Source organism: Grampus griseus, assembly GCF_964374135.1.
Source record: "Grampus griseus genome assembly, chromosome: 1".
Classification (NCBI taxonomy): Eukaryota; Metazoa; Chordata; class Mammalia; order Artiodactyla; family Delphinidae; genus Grampus; species Grampus griseus.
The window spans coordinates 34392103-34416061 of NC_139017.1; the positions used below are offsets into that span (position 1 = coordinate 34392103).

Consider the following 23959-nt stretch of genomic DNA (forward strand, 5'->3'; position numbering starts at 1 on the left):
TTTTGCATTTTTACCACTTGGGCAAGCAACTGCTGGTGAGTTCTTTCCTCTATATTGTAGTCCATGGTTAGCAAAAGTGATTAACCTCTCATGTCCACTGTGGTCGTTGGGTAGGAGATGCTTGGAGTACTGTGTTGAGAAGAACTCAGAGGCCATACCTAAGCCAGAAAGAGTCTGGGAATTGGTTTGCGATGCTTGCCATGGGTGTGAGATAGGCAGTGCAGCCCATGGGCCACACAGCAATTATTTGCATTGTAAGGTGTAGCTCAAGTCAAGATGACACTCGACAGTTCCTAGTGACTGCTTGACCATGAGACCTATCTTTCTCCCATCTTTTTTTCTCTTTATATGTTTTTTCCTTGTCCTTGTTCACTGTCTCTCTCGTCTCCTTTTCCCCCCTTCCTGTTCTCCTTTTCCACTCTGTAGACCTTGGACTCACCAATGGCTTCCTCATGCCCTACCTGTGACATGTGGCATCAGAAAGCTCACTCAGCCATGCTCACAACAAGGTTTTATTTTTCTCTGGGATCTGGAGAGCTGAGAAAGACACTCCACTTGATTCTTATATTTGGTTTTCTTACGAGAGCCCCAAGACTTAAAATTTTCTTTTCTTTTCTTTTCTCTGGTAGTTAGATCCTTCAGGGATCCGTCCCGTATTCTAAATGATGTTATGTGTGAGTGTTTGTGTGTTTTCGTTGTGTTGTGTAGGTGATATGGGTTGGGAGCTTGTGAGAAATTGTAAGTGTGCTTACAAAGAAGCAAGTTGAGTAGAGTTATGACTTGACACAACAGACCAAAATCTCTCCTGCTTCTCTTCTCTCAAGCAAAACTTAGATTTTTTTTCTTTACTTTGACCTTTTCTTAAACAACCTCACCCAGGAATAAGAAAGATTTTTCTGATGAGAAAACAAGCCTTTCCTTTCCTACCAATCAGTCCTTTGAGAACCTCAACCCCAGTCTCCGCCTCCCTTAGATACTATTTTTAATCAACACACCTCTCCTCTGGGCCAAATACTACAAGCATGAGGTTATTTATTGCCCTTACTAAGCTGCATTTCTTAGCGATTCAGTTCCATTTCTCTTTTCTGTTCCTTGTTTGTTTGGACTCTAGATTGCAAAGTACAAAGGATTATTGACCTGGTTGGAAAAATACCAGTTACCTTTCTTCTGTAAAACCAACTTGTGTTTCCATTACATTCTCTGTCAGGAGTTCATCAGTTTCGTTCAGTCCCCAGAAGGAGGTAAGCCGGCGGGTGTGTGTGGGGAGAAACCTGGGCAGCTAGGTTGCACAGCATCCCGTGCCTGTCAGTCCTACAGTAAGGTACAAATACGGGCTGCCTTCATAGCCTTAGATGTACGGTTGGCTCAGGCTGTGTTGCGGCGAAATCTTAGGCTGAAAAATCGGAACCAAGAGCAACAAGCAGGAGTCTGATGGGCGGGGCTGTTTGTCTCACTGCAGCCAGACATGAGAGAGTTAATGACGGCCACACTGCCCACAATATGTTCAGAATCAAAGGTAGCACCACCTTCACTGTTATCACCTGGCCTAAGCCACCATCATTTCTCGCCTGGCTATTGAAATCATCTCTGAATCAGTCTCCTCACTGCTGCTCTTGTTCTCTGCTCCCAGCAGCCAGGGTGAGCTTTTTAAAACATCCGTTAGTTCATGTCACTCCTCTGCTCGCTGACCCTCCCCACCACCACCACCAATGGCTCCCATCTCAGTGTGAAATCCAGCGCCCCTAAAATGCCTTTCCAGGTCCTAGAGACCTGGCGCCATTGCCTTTCTGACCTCATCTTCTGCTTCTCTCTTGCTCCCTCATTGCAGCCAGATTGGCCTCCCTGCAGTTCCTCAGACATAGTGGACACATTCCCAGTTCAAGGCTTTGCACTGGCTGTTCACGCTGCTGAATACATGGAAGGCTCCTCATCCATGTATTCACATGGACCTCCCTTCACCTCAAGTCTCTGGGCAGTTCTGACCTCCTCATTGAAGGCTACCCTGATGGCCCAATGCCCACTCATCCACCCCTGTCTTAGCTCTCCCTACGTCCTCCTTTCCTTTTTTCCTGTAATGCTTATAACTTTCATTCTCACTAGAGGATGTATTTATTATGCTTATTGTATATTGTCTCTCTCCTCTGCTAGAGTATAAGCTCCTTGAGGGCGGGGATTTTTGTACTGTTTGTGGATGTATCCCAAACACCTAGATGGTACTCGGCACTTAGTAGGCACATAATAAATATTTGTTGAAAGAATGAATGAATAAGATTTCCATCTAGGGTTGATTTGACAACTTGATTCTCAGCTCAACTAGCCAAAGGAGAAAGGAAACCAGGGAACGTTAAGATTCCGGAGATCCCACTGAGTAAAATGTTGTAACAAATCGCCCATTGTACTCACCTCCCTCCTTCAATACATTGATATGTATTGGGAACATCGCTGTCAGCTAGGGACCATAGAAGGCAAGGGGCCTTCGATGGAGGGTAACTTTGATCTGTGGATTGTACACATACTTCTGTGTCCATCCCATGTCACTTGATGAATGTCCCTAGAGGGTCTGGTGCCTAGCTTCAAAAGCACCGCATAATCAGGGCCCAACTCATCTCACTGGTCACCATCTTTCCTCACTCACACTGAGCTAGTGGGGGTCTGGCCATGTGCAAGGCTGAAAGAGGGACCGGGGGAAGAGCTCATTTCAGTTTCTCACCATGGACTATTTTTTCAAGATCACTTTGTGGAGAAAAGATGGGGCATGAGGATGAAAGCTCAAGGCTCCTGCTTCAGTCCAAATGAGAAATGACGGTAGCTTGAGCACAGCAGACACAGAAGGTTGTGAACAGATTTAGAATTTATTTTGGTGAGAGAACCAACTGGACTTATTAATAGATTGGATGTAGGGCGTATGGGAAAAAAAGAAGCAAACAAGACTGATAATTCGTAGGCAATTATGTGGATAAATTTCAGAACATGGATATCATCTGTCTATTTATGACGATACTTGTCACGGCACTTGAAAAGTTCATCCACGGAGAAAAGAGGAAAAGTGAATTGCTTGAGGATTAACTCGGGGGCACTCAAGGTTTAGGGGTTGAGCAGAGAAGCAGCTGGCAAAGGACACTGTGGAGGAGCAACCACTGGGGAGGAGAAGCAATAAGTGTGGTGCTGCAGGTGCTAAAGAAGACAGGTGCAAGAGCCAAAGGGTAGTCAGCTGAATCAACTGTGGTGTGAGGTTGATGAAGACAGCCAAGGACCATTGGATTTGGTTGCTATGAAGGCCATGGGTAACCTTGACCTCCTAGGCTTTAATAGGAAGGAATGGATGAAAGCCCCGATACACATTCTCACAAAGACCATCCAGCCTACCTGAACTCCCCATCTTTGGCGCTCCAGAAAAGCCACACCCTTTGGACTTGCAGACCTGGGTTTGCACCCTGGCTCTTCCACTTACTACCCATACGAACTTGGGCGACTTAGCAATCCTTTCTGAGCGTTAGTTGCCTCTTCTGTAAAATGGAAATAATTACATCTTATGGCACTGTCATGTTTGTTATGGGATGTCACATATAAAAGCATTAGGCTCTGGAAAGCGGTAGGTGCTCAAGAGGTGGTAACTATTATTCTTACCATAATTTTCCTCTCCTGTGTTGCTTGTTCAGTGCATTCTAGGCAGGCAAGCTCCCCTCGTCTCTGTGTAACCGGCGCTTCTGCTTGACAAGCCCAAGCACAGAATCACTTTGCCTAACACAGTACCTAACATGAACTACAAGCTCAATTAAATGTTTGTGATAATGGCAACTGAATAAGAAATATTTGCAGTATGTCCACAGAAACGCTTAGAGGATTAGAGAGTACAATGATCAGACCCTTCTTTTTCTACAAGGACCCCCAAGGTGTGTATTGTTCCCGAATTAATGGAGGGCTGAAATCAGGCTCCTTTTCCCATTTTTAAAGAGCAGGATGCCTTTCTTAAAACTTACCCAGGAATTAATCACTGAGCATTTTCTATTGTAGATATCACTACTCTCTAAAGTAGAAATGTCACTCAGAGAAAATCAGACATTCAGGTAATTCAAAGTTTTATTGAATATGCTTTACAAATGGGCATTTGATTGTCATATCCAAGTACTCACTACAAGTCAGAAAAACAAATCTTACTTTTAAAACTTAAAGCAACCTTGCTGCTCCTAAAACCTTAAAGAGAAGTCTTAAGATTTTTCTTCCAGTACTTGTTAATTTCATGCAGTGGCACCCTTCTTAGACCACCTCCTTTTTAAATTCTATTTATTTATTTATTTTTGGCCATGCCCTGTGGCATATGGTATCTTAGTCCCCAACCAGGGATCGAACCCGCACCCCCTGCGCTGGAAGTGCAGAGCCTTAACCACGGGACCACGAGGGAAGTCAAGACCATCTCCTTTTCAGAAAGAACCTAAGACACTGTTTTTTCTCACAGCTCCTCTCATTACAAAGCTTCATCTTCACCACCACAGTGAGGATAAATGGAAAGAATATCAGACTTCATGCCAGAAAATCTTTTCAAATTCAGACAGTGACACTTCCTATGCATTAGAGTAAATCAACACGTCTCTAACCTTAGTTTCCTCATCTGCAAAATGAGGATCACAACACTTATCTTACAGGATTATTTTGAAAACGAAAAGAAGTAAAATATGCAGGTGTAATTTATAACTTATAAAACACCATCAAAATATGTCCTAGCATTATTACTCACGTATGAAGAGGGATCATTCATTTTTCAATGAATATTTATTGGTCATTACCATGTGGCAGACATTTTGCTAGGCTGTACGATACACATCAAAAAATATATCTATCATGGGCCCTAAGGAGCCAATGATATATATATCATTCCAGTGGGGAAGAATCATGCTCTGGGTGGAGAGAAACATGCTCTTGTGTGGCCATGGGTGCTAGGAAGCCAGAGAGGAGGACACTCAGACAGGGGTGTGGAAAGTGAGGGCATTCAGAGGACTTCCTGAGGGGGTGACACTGGAACTGTCTCACTGCAGATCGAAAAGCAAGACATCACACTCAAGTCAGTCCTCTGTGAGGTGAGCCACACAGTCCACAGTCCTGGGCTCCCAGCCAGTTCAAAGGTAGCACAGCCCGCTAAGGCAGAAGTTCTCAACCTCAGTGTCACTGATAATTCTGTTCTTCCGGATAATTCTGTGTTTCGGGGGTGCTATCCTGTGCATATCATAGAATGTTCAGCAGCATCCTTGACCTCTATCTACTAGATGCCAGTACAACCCCCCACCCTCAGCTTTGACAGACATTTTAACTGCCCAATGGCCCCTGAAGGGCAAGATTGCCTACAGTTGAGAAATACAGCCTTGACATAATAGAAAACCAACACAGGTGATTCTAGAAGGAATGCATTTCATACAGTTGGTGCTTAGACTTATACTAGTTAGTGCTCAACAAATATTGAATGAATGAATGAGCCACCCAGAGCCCATTTGACCTTTTGGGTCTCATGTAGAAGAGCTCTGAGCTAGTAATTAAGTTCTAAGGTGCCGAGTGAGAGGTAACAATAACACCACGTCCATTTATACTGCGCTCTGTGCAAGTTGTATAATCTGGGGCAAGTAGTTCAATTTCCCTGAGTCTCTCAGGCTCTTCAGTTCCTAAAAGGGGATATTAATCTTATCTTGCAAGGTTGTTGGGAGAATTACATGAGATAATTGATGTAAAACATAAAACATTAGAGGTTTAGGAACTCACTCCTTTGGTGCAGTTGACAAGAGGAATCTTAGCAGGATGCTCTCCCAGCTCCTGCCACTAAGCTTTACCCTTAAAAAGGACTAGAGTAGTTTGAGCATATGCTTTTTTTTGTTATAAACGTGGAGAATGCTGAGCACGGCACCAGGAACTGACACATCAGCTATCCAATTCATTGCTCACAAGCAACCAGGTTAGTCAAAAGGCTCAGGGAATTCCCTGGTGGTCCAGTGGTTAGGACTCCGTGCTTCCACTACAGGGGGCATGGCTTCAGTCCCTGGTGGGGGAACTAAGATCCCACATGCCACGTGGTGCGGCCAAAAAAAAAAAAAAATGTCAAGAGGCCCAGAGAGTTGTGACTCGCCCAGGATTACACAGCAAAAAAATACTTCCCTGAATTCAAAAGGCACTAGGGCTGGCCAGCCTGCTCACCACCACCACCTCCATCACACCTAGGCTTATTTAGCTGTGAGTTTTTGGAAAATGCTTTGTGTATTCTGTGTTCTGTAGTTTCCTATAGACATACATGACCAGATCGGGAAATTTCTCCTGAAAATACTGGGAAGGTGCTCCAATTTTTGACTTCATCCTGAAATGAAACATAAATATTTTGATATGCTTGCCCCAAACTCTGCATCCCCCCTTTATAGCATATGGCCCTGGAAACCTTTTTTGCTCCCCTGGTTTCTATAGCAGAATAAATGAGGACTTTGGAATCTGACAGAGCAAGATTCATCTCCTGACTCTTCAACTAATGGACTAAACTTTGGCAACTTAAGTTTTATGAACCTCAGTTTTATTATCCATAAAATGAACATAATACTATCCCACAATCCCTTATCTACAATGCTGAAATCCAAAAAAGCCCTCAAAACTGCAAGTTTTTTGTGAGTTTACAGCTAAGAATTTTGGTAGCGAAAGCTAATTGGATTAACACGGGGCTACTCTTCCAATGCTACATTCGCTTTACCCAGCCACGCAGTCCCCTGTGTTTCTTCACACAAGAATCGCTAGCCTACTGTTAAAGGGGGCTCAGCAAAAAATGAAAAGGAAGAGGAGAACCTGCAGGGCATGTCCACTGTTGACTGTAAGACCCTTGTGATGGCCCTTTTCCACACAGAAGGAGGAATGACTTTCATCAAAATAAATATTCTTCTTTCTATCAAATTAGCAGATATAAATTTAGAACTGGAATTTTTCAATTATTCTCATCTCAAACATGACTTCTCATACATGACTTACTCTCGATTCTTTTTTTCATTGATGTGCTCTCCCAAATTCCGGATGAACTTCAGCAGGTCACCCACGGTGTCCTGATAAACGTTGCCTTTTTTATAAAACTCATTCATTTTTTCCATCACAAATTTGTCAATCTAAAAAAACATTACACAAGAATGTGGTGGCAACACAAAATAAATCCTGAATGTTAGTACAAAAAGGCAGAGTACAAATCTGAATATATGTCAAAATTTCTACTAATTGATAAAGCAAATTAATACAAAGAAAAGAATGGACGTAAGCACCGTACACCACAACGCTAACTGTAGTTGTGTTTGGATGTGGAATTATAAATAACTTTAAATTCGTGTATCTATTTTCCAAGAGAATTGTTTTCATAGAAATTAACTACATTAAAACATGGTTTAGGAAATCGTTGGCTACTATACGAGGAAATTTGCTCACTATACTCTACAGTAGCACTGTCCTTGTGGCCACCCTTCCAATTTCATACTTGATTACATCTCCTCCTTCAAGAGGGTTGTCCTGACTGAAACCAGGCGTTGCAGCCATTGCCATAGTGAGTGTGGTTGTTCTTTGTTTTGTTTTGTTTGTAATTATGTTTCCAAAGGTTACATGTTTCTCCTTGTCCCTAGGTGTCCCAGGGCAGCTGCTGTCATATTAATAATGCCTTCCTGGGCTTCCCTGGTGGCGCAGTGGTTGAGAGTCCGCCTGCCGGTGCAGGGGACACGGGTTTGTGCCCCGGTCCGAGAGGATCCCACATGCCGCGGAGCGGCTGGGCCCGTGAGCCATGGCCACTGAGCCTGCGCATCCGGAGCCTGTGCTCCGCAATGGGAGAGGCCACAACAGTGAGAGGCCCGCATACCGCAAAAAAATAAAATAATAATAATAATAATAATAATAATGCCTTACTCTTGTAGATGGCTCTGATAGGTAGAAAGAGTCTGGAGTAAGAGAATAAGATGCAACAACCATGAAGCCAGAGGGTCCCTTAGGAAGAGTAACTGGTGACTAGAAGCCTGCCTGGGGGTACTATGTGTGGAGCACATGTGAGAAATGCTGAGCATGTATGTGTACGAGAAGAGGCAGCCATGTGAAGAAGGTGGAGTCCACACTGGAAAACTGGTTGCACGCCCAGGAAAATGGGCAAGTCACCAAAATCAACAGGACAACAAAGCTGAAAATGAAAAGATAAGACTTGAAGTCAATCAAAATTCAACATATGTCAATGAAATTTAAGGGAAAGAACCAATGAACTGGGAGACAAAAGAACAGAATTCTCTTTCCAGCTCTGCCAACCTCTGGCTTTCCAGCCCTGAGTATTTGGGGTTCCACCTCTGAGCCTCAACTTCCTTGGCAATTAAATGATTTGGTGGACTTGATGGCATCATAACATTGTGCAGTGAGCCGCTTTAGCGCGTGGCCTTTTTTTTTTTATTTCCCATTTTTTTATTGAAATGTAGTTGATTTACAATGTTGTAATTTCTGGCACAGCAAAGTGATTCAGTTATACATATATATACATATTCTTTTTCACATTCTTTTCCATTATGGTTTATTAGAGGGTATTGAATATAGTTCCCTGTGCTATGCAGTAGGACCTTGTTGATTAAATACGTTTTTATATTTTTATTTTTAGTCAGTTTTAAATGTTTCTCTAGGGGAATTGGCACATTTAATATTTGGTCTCATTTGTATTATCTTTTTTTCTGTATCTCTATTTTCCTATTCGCTTTTCAATTCTGTACCTTCTATTACAGTAGATTGGGTATCCTTTTGTCATTTGTAGTACAATCAGAATAAAATCTTATGTAAATTATCTGAGGATAAAAAAGTAGTTCTACCATAATTTTTCATGTTTATAAATAGAACTGAGGCTCCTTTCTCTGGATGATAGAGTCTTGCGTCTTTGGGTTCAGCCCCATTTTCTCCAACCCCCTTGTCTCCCAGGTTCCTCGTTGTTGTATCTTGTTCTCTGGAAACACTTTTTTTTTTTTAATTATTTATTTTTTTTGTGGTACACGGGCCTCTCACTGTTGTGGCCTCTCCTGTTGCGGAGCACAGGCTCCAGACGCGCAGGCTCAGCGGCCATGGCTCACGGGCCCAGCCGCTCCGCGGCATGTGGGATCTTCCCAGACCAGGGCACGAACCCGTGTCCCCTGCATCGGCAGGCGGACTCTCAACCACTGCGCCACCAGGGAAGCCCCTGGACACACTTTTTAAAATTACATTTTTGCACCTTAGAACCCACCTGTATCATCACATCTGATGACTGATAACGTTCCATTACCTCCATAACCTTTATCTCTCTAGTGATATTTAGCACCTTATTTGTACTTTCCTCTTCATTTCAATTCTGTCCTTCCTTCTTGTGCCTCTGGACCTTTGGGCTTTGATTGACAATTTACCCAACACCACTGCATTTTCTCAAACCTTGCTTCTGCTTTCAAACAGAAAGTAAAGGCCAGATAATTAACCTTCAAGAGAATGACTTTCCTATATGGTCTGAAAATAATGCTCCATTTAACACTGAGTGGAGAGTGAGAAAAGAAGGGAAACAATAGCTTTCATCACCTGCTTCTTCTGTGCTTTGTGCTCTATACTTCTCTTATTTCTACTTTTGCAACCACTTTTACTAGCACTTCAGTCTTGAGGTTGGATTTCTCCTTTCTATTGCCTGTAGTACTGTTTCTCTGTCTCAGACATTAAAAAGAAAAAGAAAATGACAATCTCTATCAGCTACAGGTTAGCACATGGCCTTTAAGCCAGAGTGCCCAGCTTCAAATCCTGCTGCACCCTTTACTGATTCTGTGCCTTTGAAACAAATCACTTGTCTGTGCCTCAGTTTACCCACCTGCAAGATGGAGCTAATTGCCTCAGAGGCTGTTGTAAAGATTAACTGTGGTTACTCATGGAAAGTCCTGAGAACTACAGCTGCCATGTAGTTAGCACTACGTGATCGTTAGCTATTACTATCATCTGCTCTGGTTTCAAATGTCTTTGTTTCTACAAGTTTAATTTTTAGCTGAACTTTTATAGACATTCATTTAGCAAAGAGTCATGGCACACCTACTCCATGCCAAGAATACAATGACAGACAAGACAGCGGATGGTCTCTGCCCTCGTGGAACTTACTGTGTAGCAAGAAAGAGAGACGTTAAGCCAGCAATTATGAGTGTGATATGTGGTCTAGAGGCAAGCAAGGGAAGGAAAGAAAAAGGAGACGCAGAAATGAAGAGGTTTGAAAGAACTCTTCAACTCTTAAGATACAGAAGCTGCTGGTCTCACTCAAAGACTTGAGAGCTATGGATTTTCCCATAATGCTTTGCCCATGTCTCTGGGGTACCCAGCATGTATCCCACAGCCATCATTCTGTGGGTCTCTCCGCCCCACATGGATGCTGTACTCTGTTTTGTATATCTCTGACCTTGCATGGGCCTAACACATACTGGTACTTGATAGATGTCTGCTCATTAATAATCACGAAAGTTCTGGTAGTACTGACTAGACTGAAATGGTGATTAATTTTTATGTTCCACTATATTGAGTGGACCTTCTCTGGAAGAGGAGGAATTTGAAAGATCATCTTTTTTTCTTTTCTTTTTTTTTTTTTCATTTTCTGTTCTCTCATACAGAAAATAGGTGTGTCTATGTACACGGATGCTCAGGCAGGGCTGTTCACTGACAGCAGAGGGAGCCAGTCTCCCTGGATGGAAATGCCCCATGGGGGAGTCCCTCCTTTGGGCTAAACTCTATTTCATCAGCTGCTCTTGTCACAGTGGAAATAGAATTATTAGTCAGACCTCGCTCAGAAAACAAGGCTTGAGAGAAAGAGTCACAGAAAAGAAAAAGGCTCTTGGGCTGTGACAAGGCCATCCTAAAGAGGAGCCTGGATGAGTCTCTCAGGAGGGCCTGGCCTGGAGCAGAGACTCAAAAGGGCAGAGGGGACCTGGGATGGGAGGAGGGAGAGGAAAATCCCCTTTCTCACCACTTGGTTGGGCCAGGCCCGTAGTATAAAACAGTTAGGAAAACCAACATAACACATGACACAGATTCTTATTCCTGGAATAACTCCCAGACCATAGGAGTTGTTCGCACCTTAGTTGTCCACTGGGCAAAACTTGTGGAAAGTTCAGATGTTCCAGGTTGCAGAAGCTGGAGGATCTTGCCCTTAGCATTTCTCGTTTTGATGTCAGATTCATTTCCCACATCCCTAAGGGTCCTGTAGCGGCTGAGAATGACAGAATCATCACGGTTGTTCCATCCTAATTCCATCTAATCTTTACAGAACTATTAGATTTTGGCTTTTGATAGGAGTAGTAAAAGCATGTCTCTAAAATCTGCATAAGGGGAGAGCTCTCTCTCTCTCTCTGTTTTCCCTCATCCTTTTTCTATTCTTCAATGGAGAAAACCAGATCCAGAGAAGTTCAGTCACTGCTCCAATGACACCCAGCCAGGAAATGCCAAGCTGAGAGAAAAGCCTGGGTCTGCTGACTCCCAGCCTGACTCCTGCCCACCTCACCATGATGGTTAATTTTATGTGTTAATGTCACTGACCACAAAGGGCCCAGGTTAAATATTACTCTGGGTGTGTTTGTGAGGATGTTTCCGAGGAAATTAGCATTTGAACCAGTGGACTCAGTAAAGCAGATGGCCCTCCCCAATGTGAGTGGGCATCATCGAATCTATGGAGGGCCTGCCTAGAACGAAAGGGGAAATTCGCCCCTCTCTGCCTGGTTGCTTCAGCTGGGACATGGCTCTTCTCTTGCCCTCAGCTGTCCCAGTTCTCAGGCTTTCAGACCCTTACTGGAATCTCCATCTTCAGCTCCCCTGGTTCCCAGACCTTTGGATTCAGATTAAATTACACCATTGGCTTTCCTGGGTCACCAGCTTGAAGATGGCAAATAGTGGAACTTCTCAGCCCCAATATTGCATGAGGCATTTCCTTATTTTGTACATATATAAAGAGCCCTGACTAATACACTCACTGTCTCTGTCCTGGAGGCCTGTCATATACACTCAGTTTTCCTTACCTCGTCCAACTCCAAAAGAAGGGATGACCCAGCAGGCCACTCAGATGGTCCTTCACATTGTCCCCAGGGGAGAACAGGTGATGAATGAGGTCCCGAGTTTCCTCATCTGGAGAAAGTTGAATCAACTCTCCATGTCTTAGATCCTTCAGCCTCTCAAAAGAAATGTCTCCCTGGTTTACCACGTACAGGACCAGCAGTCCCAGGGCCTACACAAAAGCCATAAATCAAGCCAAAAGCGCTTATGAATTTTCGCTCTATTTGGGGAACTTTGGAGGGTGTGGCACAGGCTATGAGCAAATGGAAAACGCGTAGAATCTCGAGGGGATTCCACAGCCTGGTCAGGGAGAGAAGGCATGGGCTTGTGCACAGAGAACTCTTCAAGGTAGTATAGTCTAGGATACTACCCCTTCAAGGTAGTATAGTTTATAGGTTTAGGTTTATAAGGAACAAAAGATAATCCCAGGCCAGAGTTGTCAGGGCAGACTGCTTAGAGGAAGAGGAATTTGAGCTAGACCTCCAAGTACAGATAGAATTTAGATAAACAGGGGAAAGGGAGAAGGTTTTAAACAAGGGGGATGCTCAGAGTCTAGGTGGGAACTGGGACTTTGGGTCGGGCCTATGTCAGGCCACAGATAAAGGAGCCAGACCAGGTCCCGCAGAATAGAGGGAAGGCCCCAGGAGTCAGGGCACAGCAAGGGAGGAAGGACCAGGAAGGAGGCCAGCATAGAAACTGCACTGGGAAGGACACCAGTCAGTGAAGGAGCTAAAATCTGGAGCCGCTGAACCAGAAAGGCCAGGCATGGATGGAGAGTTCTCGTCTATTGGGTTGGAAGTTCAGCGCCCTGGAAAACTCCAGGCGAGAGCTGCGCTGACAAGCTCAGAATCTATCTGGGAGCCGTGGTCTGCAGAGGCTACGTCTCTGTTCTGTCTCCTCTCTGGAGAAACAGTTCTTTCAGGATCTTAATCTTTGGGGCCAAGTTTAGTCTCTTTTGAGGTGCGGATCGATCCCATCCCTCCGCTGTGCTTGAGAGGGCCTTAGTCGCTGGCCCTCCTAGGAGTTTGGCACACGTGTTTGAATAGAGTGGGAAAAGAAATCTCATTTACTTTGTCTTTAGGCAGAAAATACCTCCTACAGGAATTGTGGAATTATTTTGGAGAAAATCTCCTGGCGGTAATTCTGGAAGAACTGTGGCGTGTTCAGTGTATTTACTATTCAGCCTGTGGGGTCAGAGAGAGATCTAAAGACATAGAGAAAGGGGCCACGGCGATGGTCAACCCCACACCCACTTGGCTGTCTGCAAGGGAGTGAAGGCAGTGAGTACCAGGGAAATGCCGTGAAATGTCTTTCCTTCTGGTTGAAATAGGAACATCCTCTAACTGGCCACAGGGAGTAAAGTAATGAACAAAGAAGGAAGCAGAAAGATAGAAAAGTAAATTGTTTGTAGAAATTACCTTTAGATCTCTCTTGATTTCCTGTGGATCTCCGGTCCACTTGATGCTTTTATCGAAATCTGCCAGGTAAGCGCCATTCTTGTAATCTAAGGGATGGTTTGTAGAGATGCATTGAAAATCCTCATTCTCCACATGCTGTAATTAATTTAAATAAGTCTGTAACACAATGTACAACCTATCATCTCTGAGGAAGACAATGATAAGCTCACATCTGCTTTGCTGTTTGCTTCTCAAAACACTGTCACGTGCACTGTGTCGTTTGATCTCTCAGGTATCTGCCAAGAGCAGGACTTACATTTTATTTGTTCCAAGCCAAGGGGTGGGGAAGCATGAGGATAAGTATAACCAGCTCCCCAGTCATGCAACTCCTGGGGTCAAAGAGCACAGATCTGTAAAGAAGCTGCTGGCCGGAGTTAAGGTTTCATCCTATAGCTAAAGAACAACTAAACAATAAGGATCCGAATCCAAGACCACCTTAAGCATAGCATTCCACCAAATCAAGCCCACTGGTCACTGCCCACTAAGACGTTGTAATCTGTTACCACGAATAAACCATGTGCTGGTAATGAGTCACTGCCTCCTTGCCCCCTTCAGAATCTTCCTCCCTTAAAGGAAGCCACTAAGTCCTCAGAAAGAGGGATGCATGGATGAGAGAGGTCAGGAACAAAATGAAAGGTGGGTGAGGCAGTAATTTGTCCTCGAAGAGGTGGCTTCAAAGAGTCTGAGAGGAAGGCTGGGTAACCCCACACAGGATGATGGCCAGTACAACTGTGTGCTTCTCAAACTCCTTTCATTATGAACTTAGACATCACAGTTGTGAGGAAACTCAGAGCCTAACAAAAAGGAACCCACTAAATCATTCAACAAGTGTTTAGTGAGGGGAAAAAAATGATGGCGAGGAAGGAGAACACAGTCCTGGCCCTACAGAGTTTAGAGTCTCTGGGCAAGGGGACCGATACTAAAGGAGGATAAACATTAAATGAATTGCCATTTTGAAAATGCTAGCCAAAAGTGCAGGATGCCCTAAAAGTGGATCACGAGAAGAGCTACATGGCTGGGGTGGGGGTGCGGGGAGGGTGGAGAAGTTTTCTTTAAGGAAGAGACACCTAGGGAATCCCCTGCTGGTTCAGTGGTTAGGACTCCAAACTTCCACTGCAGGGGGCATGGGATCAATCTAGTTGAGGAAATAAGATCTCACATGCTGCATGGTGCGGCCAAAAAAAAAAAAAAATGCAAGAGACGCCTAGACAGAAAAGATCAGAAAGTAGAATTTGGGTAGGTGAGTGGAATGGGGAACAGAGGGAAGAGAGGATTCCAGCTAGGAATGCGTGGAGAAGTCCACTCTGGCAGAAGGAAGGCCCAAGTGTGCACTTGGGGAGGAGGGACAGAGTCAGAAAGTTGCTTGTGATGAGGGTGAAGGGGCAGATGGGGTGCAGATCATAAACCACAGACCACTTTCGATTATTTGAAGTGATAAATTCCCTTCACTTATTTAAGCCACTTGGAGTCGAGTTTTCTGCTACTGACATTTGAAAGTACCTAATGGAATACCTCACATCTCTTCTAACATTTGATTTGTTTTTTACACGCCCCAATTTTTTATTTTCAGTTTCAACAGATATTGTTAAAGTGCTATAAAAAGTTTTAATGCTTATGCCCAGTTTCTGCACTACAGTGTAGAGAGGGAATTTGGCCCTGCTGGCACCTGATTTGGTGCCAGTGGAACTGGTTTCATACTTCTGGCCTCCAGAACTGTGGGAGATTAAATTCCTGTTGTTTTAAGCCACCAGATTTGTGACAATTTCTTTTAACAGTCATGGAAACGTACACATTTGGTTAGCTATGTTTCTTTGGGTGTAAATTCTTCTGTTTCATGCCTCTCTTTCATGGTATTGGCACCTCTTGCATATCCTAAGTGATTTTCGACTGTAAGCCTTACTTTGCAGTCGAGACTCTCTGATGTCCTGTGAGTTGTTTCTGTTAATGCCACCCGACAGAGTGGAGGAATGGAGGCAGTCGTCAGAGCTTCTGCTTTGCATTTGATTCAGTGAAGCTCGGGGGTAAGCAGGACATGCCACTTAGTAGCTGCTTTGGCAGAAATCTTGCATGTTTAACTGCTCTTTGTTTCTCTTGATATCACCAATGACCCAGTGTCTCAAGCAGTCCCCCTGTCTGTAGAAGAAAGGTCTGTCATAGATGCTTGGTCCCTGGGGAAGAGGGGAAGCCCAGGGTTTGATCTTCCTAGTGTCGACTGTCGCAGCAATCTGCCTGCTAGCTGGTCCTTGGTCCTCTCCTGCTTCTGGCTTCCATCACTTTGGAGTGGCACTTTTCTACACTGTTCCTACGTTCATAAGTAATGTTTATCTGTGGCTTCCTGCATTTGTCCTGGACTCCTGTATTATTCTTCAATCCCATCCTATCTATGTTTAGCCTCTCCATGATTCTTCAAGGATTTTGTCCTCTAGGAATTCTTTTTTTAATGTTGATCTCAGTTATGAATTCATTTAAAAATCTTTTCCCATCATTGGAGGGATTTAATACAGGGAAGAGTCTGCCGTATGTGCTAGGTTCGCCACCTTGAGGCAGAAATATAATCAGTTCTTCACTGTTCAAGCTTAAGAATGGAAGAAGTGGTGCTAGAAATTTCAAAGAATAGGTAGTCACAACTTATTTTTCTTTAGAACGTGATATGTGATCCTTTTGCATCAAGATCAGCAGGTAAACTTGGGAAGGACCTCACCTTTGGCTGAACCTCAAAGACTTCCTTACTGGGTAGAGTTGCACATATTTCTGGCCCTTGTCAGTCTCCCCAGCGAAGTTGCTTAAAACCAGGAAGGAGTGTCACAAACACCTGTCCTCACACTAAAACCAGATCTTACGTCTACCTATTTCTCTCTTCCAGGACCTTAAGTACCGTTCTCTGACTCTCAGTACCCACATCTTCTTTTTGCCCTGGTCCCTTACACCAAGCTTAAATGTCAGTGCATGTCTGTAGGTTAGGTATCTGCTTCTGCTTAGCCCTCTAGACAAGCACCTGGCCTTTGTTGGGCACTTACAATGTACAGATGACTTGTCCATTTGACATACTGCACTTAGACCTCATAACAACCTTATGAGGGAGGTATTATCAGTCTCAAGTGAGGAAACCAATGCTCACAGAATTAAGCGACTTGCTTGAGGTTACAAAGCTACAAAGTGGTGGGACAAGGCTGCAAGGCTCCTTAAATATGGCTGAAGCCAAGGCTCTTTTTACTGTCCCACCTTGCCCCCTGGGACTTTACACTCAGCTCTGCTTGGTTTTTTTTTTGGCGGGGGGGGAAGTTTTGAATTTTATTTTATTTATTTATTTTTCATACAGCAGGTTCTTATTAGTTATCTATTTTATACAAATTAGTGTATATATGTCAATCCCAGTCTCCCAATGCATCTTGCTGCCCCCCCACTTTCCCCCCCTTGGGGTCCATACGTTTGTTCCCTACTCTGCTTCGTTTTTTTGTTTGTTTGTTTCTTTGGCTGTGTTGGGTCTTCGTTGCTGTGCAGGTTTTCTCTAGTTGCGGCGAGCAGGGGCTACTCTTCGTTGCCATGTGCAGGCTTCTCATTGTGGTGGCTTCTCTTGTTGTGGAGCATGGGCTCTAGGTGCGTAGTTGTGGCTCACGGGCTCAGTAGTTGTGGCTCGCAGGCTCAGTAGCTGTGGCGCACAGGATTAGTTGTTCTGCGGCATGTGGGATCTTCCCGGACCAGGGCTCGAACCCATGTCCCCTGCACTGGCAGGCGGATTCTTAACCACTGCGCCACCAGCAAAGCCCTCAGCTCTGCTTGTATCCTTGAATGTTGCTTTAGTTTATTTTGGTTTGGGTTTGCAGCAGTGGACACTGACTTGTTCGGTCTGCTTGCAGTATGTTTCACCGTGTCACATCTTAACCTGGATCCCAATTTTAACCTCAGCTTTGCCATTAAGTTTCACTGTAACTGCCACCTTCTCTGAAGGAACACACTTTCTAGGTTTCCTGACTTGCAGACTACTCTAAGAATTCAAACTTCTGGAGCTGGCTCCATCCAAGACCTACAAATCTGTATTTGCCAAGGGCAATATAAGGTTAGCCTGCTATTCCATTGGCATCCTCGACCTCCACGTGGAATACGGGTTATACCTGGTAGCAGGAGAGGTTGCACTGTCACCATCGATTTGTTACATTAATCCTCAAACTGAACAATCCACACTGACTCTAGTTCTTCCCTGTTCTGCCATGAAAATCCTTTCCCCTCGTAACAAAAGGCCCTACGTTTCTAAGAGAACACTGGGGACTTACCTATTAACATGTTTTGTGGCTGCAGATCCTGGTGAGTGTATCCAGACAGGTGTAGTTCCTCAACAGCCTTAAACAGAGATGAGAGGACATTTCGAGCAAACTCATCTTCCTTATTTCGCACAGCCTCCCCTCTGTGGTTGGCCAAGTGCTCCTCCAGTGTGTGTTCACACAGGGCGAGGCACACATACAGAGAGCCCTTGTAGTTCTCACTGCCATAGAATGTCACCACATTACTGTTGATTCGGTTGCTCTGCAACGAGGAGACTTCATTTTGTCCATGTGTGCTCCCTTCATAGAATAGCTTCACAGCTACCTCTTGGTCTTCATAGAACCCCAGGTAGATGCCCCCTTCAGAAGTGTCAGCAATTTTATATTCTTCATCAGTAAAGATCTTAAGTTTGCCAATCATAGGGCGGTATATCCCGTGGAGATGTTTCAGGGCTTCCCCCCAGCGTGAGCTCTGTGGCTTCCAGTCTTGAGCAGGAGCGTGAAAATCTTCTACGGCTCCATGCTGGCGAAGAAACTTTGCAAGGTCATGGTCATAATTGCGCCTTGCTATGGCAAGAAGGTCTCCACAATCTGTTCTGGCTCCTTTGTGGCACAGCAACTGGGCAATTTCCTTCAGCTTGAGTTCAACAGCAAGATGCAGTGCTGTTTTGCCCTCATTGTCTGTGTCATTGATCTCTATATGTTTTTGTTCCAGAAGCATCTGTACCAAACCCAGGTTCTTCTTTTCCACTGCCAGGATCAGGGGCGTCTTCTTTCCTTCCCCCCTCACACTGACATCAACCTTACAGTCCAGCAGAAGGCGAGTAATGGCCTTCACCTTCTCATTGTCAGAGTGCAGAAGAGCATAGGTCAAAGCATTTCTACCCATATTGTCTCGGGCATTGACATCTGCCCCCATCTCGTGAAGGAGGATCCTCACGACATCTACATGCCCTTCTTCAGCAGCATCCATGAGAGCAGTGGCCCCTCCTTTCCTAATCTTCTCTTGATCCTGCTTTGTCTTTCGATGCAAATTCACCTTGGCTCCATTGTTATACAGGAACCTTAAGGCTTCGACTCTACCATACGCAGAGGCTTCCATGAAAGCTGTGAAGCCATGAACATCGCACTCGTTGACATCTGCTACTTTCGGAAGTAAAAGTTTGAGCACCTTCACATTTCCAGTGATGCCAGCAACTATGAAGGGAGTGGCCCCATTCCTCTTCCGCAGACAAGGCTCAGCACCATAGTTAAGCAGAAGATCCACAATGTCCTCGTTGCCACTTTGTACTGCATTATGCAAAGGTGACCAGCCCCATTCTTCGTCCTGGAAATTGACATCAGCCCCTTTTTTTAGCAATTGCTGGACCAGCTCAATGTCATCTTCTTTAGTAGCTTTAATCAACAAATGATTGTCTTCCTCTGAAACCCTCCCATTAGTAGAGGGTGTGGGTCTTTCCTGAGGATTGTTAGGGCTCTTGGTCTCCATGATGGTAAATACCACTGGTTACAAATTTTTTGCCTTTTTTTCAAGAAAATGAAAAACTTATCTCCTTGGGATTTGATCAAAGAGACGTGGAACTCTTAGAAAATCCTGTCAGGGTAAATCAGAATTATCTGGCTACAGACCACCAGTATCAGGAAGGACAATACTCTTGAAGTCTTCTGACTTTCCACCTGGAGATGAGAGAGGAACTTCATAATTTTATAATAGTGAGAAAACATTTAGACTTCCCTGGTGGTGCAGTGGTTAAGAATCTGCCTGCCAATGCAGGGGACACGGGTTCAAGCCCTGGTCCGGGAAGATACCACATGCCGTGGAGCAACTAAGCTCGTGAGCCACAACTACTGAAGCCCACGCGCCTAGAGCCCATGCTCCACAATAAGAGAAGCCACCGCAATGAGGAGCCTGTGCACTGCAACGAAGAGTAGCCCCCGCTCGCAGCAACTAGAGAAAGCCTGAATGCAGCAACGAAGACCCAATGCAGCCAAAAATAAATAAATTTATAAAAAAACGAAAACATTTGAATTTGAGAAATTAATTTTACTAGCAACTTTTTCAAAATACATCTATTATAGAAATTTTTATTATAGAATATTATAAATATATATAAATTTTAAACAAGAAAATTATTACTTTATTCTCCCATTGCCCAGGAACAGGTATTGTTAATATTTTAGTATATTTCTATAGATTTTTAAAAAAATAGTTGGGCTCATGCTCTGTAAGTAACTTTGTATCCTGCCTCCTTTCATTTAATGCCTTATTATAAATAATGTCCTATGTTATTACAAGTGGGATTTTTTTTGGTTTTTTTTGCAGTACGCGGGCCTCTCACTGCTGTGGCCTCTCCCGTTGCGGAGCACAGGCTCCGGACGCGCAGGCTCAGCGGCCATGGCTCACGGGCCCAGCCGCTCCGCGGCATGTGGGATCTTCCCGGACCGGGGCACGAACCCGTGTCCCCTGCATCGGCAGGCGGACTCTCAACCACTGCGCCACCAGGGAAGCCCTACAAGTGTTTTAAAACATTTTGATGGCTATGCAATATGCCATCAGAGAGGTTTTTCAGTTCTCTACTATGGAGCAAATTTTTAAAATAACTTTTAAAACAGAGTTTCAAAATGATTATTTTTTTCACAATTCGAAATAATGTTAGAGCAAATTTAGCTTACTTTAGCTTGTTTTCTTATGATAGATCTTATAATAGATTTCTTATGATAGATTTCAAAGAACTGAATGCCGAGTCAAAGGCTATGATTGTTTTTAGGATTCTCAACCTGTATTAATACATTTTTTCCCAATGCCATATAAACATACTCTTACTAGGAATAGATGGCCTTTTAAAAAAAACAGAATCCTCATTTAATAAGAAAATATGTGTTTTTCATCAGTTTGTGTTTCTGGTTGAACACGCTCAGCACATTCCTGGTTCTTTGCATGTGTGCAGTCCTATTCAAACTAGTGTAGAGTATGGTTAAGAACTCGGACTCCCAACTCAGCAAGATCGAAGTTTGAGCCCCTGGTCGTGTAGTTCTAGACTTTTACTTCCTAATCGTGTAACCTTAGATTATTAAGTCTCGATTTTCTGTTCCCTCAAATGGGGGCAACAATAAATACAGTCCCCCGTATAAAGTGCATTGAAGTAGGGAGAGGGGGAAATATTAAGCCTTCAATAAATGGTAGAGCTAATTACGTCCGTTTATGAAAACAAAAGTTAACAAATCCCAGTCTCCCCACCCATGTGCATATACATACTACACAAACAGGGAACCTGGGGTGTCAGTTTAATCCAACTGCCCTTGATCAGCTCTGAGCAATTTAGACCCAATTCAAACAGCAGATGGCAGCAAACTGTTACCTGAATATTTACATAACTACGTCTGCTGCAAAATTCACAGAGCAACCATTTTTCAGCAATCTCACCCCCTCCGACAGTGTCAAAGCCCTTACCTCAGAGGTCTAATCAAACGTGCAGCGGAAGCACAATCACCCGGTAATGAACTCTCTGGACCCAATGTTTGTGTAAACACTTCCGGTGACAGTGAGTGTGAGGTGGGCTGGAATAAAGGACCAGAGAAGGAAAGAATCTCGAAGAAACCTGGAAGACTCAGGGTTTCTTCGAACTTCTTTCCTCCTCCGGTCTTTTATTTATTCCAGCCCACCTCCAACTGCTAACTTCAGTGTAATACAATCGTTTAAGAATACCACATCTTGGACTCCTTTTGAGGAAATGCAAATAAAAATGACGATAATAATAATAATAAAAGAACCCCCAAGTGAAATATCAGAGTAGAAAATGAAAATAACCCATCAAAAACACTGCAAGGGAAGAGTCCTGCTTTCAGTTTCATTTTCTCCACATGACAAGATGTGCCTGATAAACTGAGATGACTTGCATAAATAATGTGTGGATTGTGACAGAACCCTGGGAATCTCAGGTGGGCTCAGGCCCAAAGGGCCCCCTGGGGCTGACCAGCTGGCTCTGTGAGCTCTCTCCTCTCCTCCAGTTCTACACCCACTGTCATCTCCAGTCCCCAAAGCCCAAGGAATCCTTCAAAGAAAACAACTTCTCAAGCTTTCCCAGCTCTCCTCCTTCTGCCCACCTTACCTTCTAAACACAGACGCCTCCTCCTTGGTTATTTCTCTGGCAGCACCTAACCCTCAAACACTGTAGCCAGCAAGGAAACAGTTCTTTCTGGGGCTGGAGCGTCGAGAAGCGAGCCAGCGGGGCGGAGCCTAGAAAGGAGAGTGAAAGGAGGAGGGAGGGGACACTGACCACGCCTACACTCAGCAGAGGTGGCCTGAGCTAGTAGCACCTTTAAACCTCCTAGAGGAAAGCAGTGGCTCTTTTGTTTTCTAACCTTTTATTTTCTATTGGAGTATAGTGGATTAACAATATGTTAATTTCAGGTGTACAGCAAAGGGATTCAGTTATACATATACATGTATTTATTCGGTGGCTCTTAACTGATTGCTGAGGGCTGATTTGATGTCCAAGATCGTGCTGCTCAGCCTTCAGCCTTTCAGGTCACAGCTCCAACCTGACCACGTTGTTCCAAACCCCCTATCTTCTTGAGGGAAATGAATGGTAAATAAACATGTATTGGGCACCGACAGGGTGCCTGGCACTATGTTCATTGCATCACAAGAGACTCGGACCCGATCAACCCCTAACAATCCTGATGATGATGAAACGGAGGCTGCAGGAAGCTAGATCAGCCCAAAGCCCAAGCTCCTTCACTCACCTGGGTGCTGTCAATTTCACCACCCTGAGGCAATGTGGCCTCCTGGAAAGGGCACAAGGCTGGCAGTCTTAAGACCTGGTCCTGCAGCCAGAGCTGTGGCTGTTTTGCTGAGTGACCACAGGCAAGTGGTTGAACAATGTTGGGCCTCATTCTCTCATGTTAATATGGTTTTTAAGATTCCTTTCTGCTCTAGAAGTTCCGCTCCTGACCATTTTCCTAGCATGGAGATGCACGCTGTATACTGAAGGCTACCATGGGAAGTATTCCTGTCCTCAAAGAACATCCAGTCTTGCCGGGAGACAAACTTCCTAGAGGGTCATGAACAGTGAGCAAGGTGTGGTGACATGTTGGTCACCAGCGGCACGCCATCCAGACTCTCGACCTCTGTTGCCCCTTACACCCCAGTGACTCCCAAGCCTCTCTCTCTAGCCCCAGCCTCTCTGCTGAACTTCAGACCCACAAATCTAGAACATGTCCCAAACAGAGATTCTCATCTCTCCCTAAACCTGCTCCTTTCCTTTTTCTCCATCCCCATGAATGGTACCAGCCCCTGAATGCCACTCCCCATTCTCATTCCAATCCCAAGTCTCCTACTTTCATCTGCAAGGGGATGACTACCTCAGCCCTTCCTATCGCTTACTGGAAGAAACTGATGATTTGCTTCTCAGCCTCTCATCTAGTATTACCTGCTTCACTGACTCGCCATAGTGTGCAGGACAAAGTTCAAAATCCTTAACCCATCATTCGCTCAATTAATATTTATTGAGCACTGACAGTGTTGCCAGTGACTATTCTAAATGCTCGGGATACAGTGATTTATCACACAAGTGCCTCGTGGGGGTCTTCCTGGAGCTTGCATCTTAGTAGGCAGAAATAGATCATAAATAATGGAGAAATGCAATATGTAACATGATTTCAGGTCCTGGTATGGTCCCTGACTGTCCTGATTCCTCATGGGCATCACCACTACTACCATCCAGTTCCCCATCACATCACACTGTTTCCCACCACCATGTCTCTGCACATGCCACTTTTGCTACCTGAACTAATAATAATGTTAAGAAGAAGAAGAATGATGATGGTAGCAAGCATTTATGTAGCTCTTTAGTATGCTCTAGGAACTGTTTTGAGCCCTTTATATATATATATATATATATAAAATCGTATAATCTAATCTTTATGAGGTAGGTACTGGTTTTTTAAAATATTTATTTATTTATTTGGCTGTGCCAGGTCTTAGTTGCAGCATGCAGGATCTTTGTTGCCCCATGTGGGCTCCTTTAGTTGCGGCATGCGAGATCTAGTTCCCTGACCAGGGATCGAACCTGCGTCCCCAGCATTGGGAGCTCAGAGTCTTAACTGCTGGACCGCCAGGGAATTCCCTCTAGGTTTATTGAGAAATAATTGACATACATCACTCTAGAAGTTTAAGTTATATAGTATGAT

General features: G+C 44.3%; 2 protein-coding genes across 2 annotated transcripts in view; one reads left to right on the top strand and one right to left on the bottom strand.

Moving 5' to 3' along the window:
* LOC309820800 (uncharacterized protein) overlaps positions 1-18859 on the top strand; it is a gene marked incomplete at its 5' end in the record, with an annotated part of 129731 nt that extends 110872 nt beyond the window's left edge. The window contains one exon of the mRNA XM_082651804.1: positions 18828-18859. The remainder of the gene's footprint in view (positions 1-18827) is intronic.
* RNASEL (ribonuclease L) lies at positions 4063-21996 on the bottom strand. The gene is given in 8 exon segments (XM_082649872.1): positions 4063-6210; positions 6213-6334; positions 6988-7118; positions 11083-11215; positions 12018-12223; positions 13470-13555; positions 17780-19444; positions 21877-21996. Coding segments are annotated over 7 exon segments (2211 nt in total). The 5' UTR covers positions 19257-19444; positions 21877-21996; the 3' UTR covers positions 4063-6154.
* Between the last annotated feature and the right edge of the window lie 1963 nt (positions 21997-23959).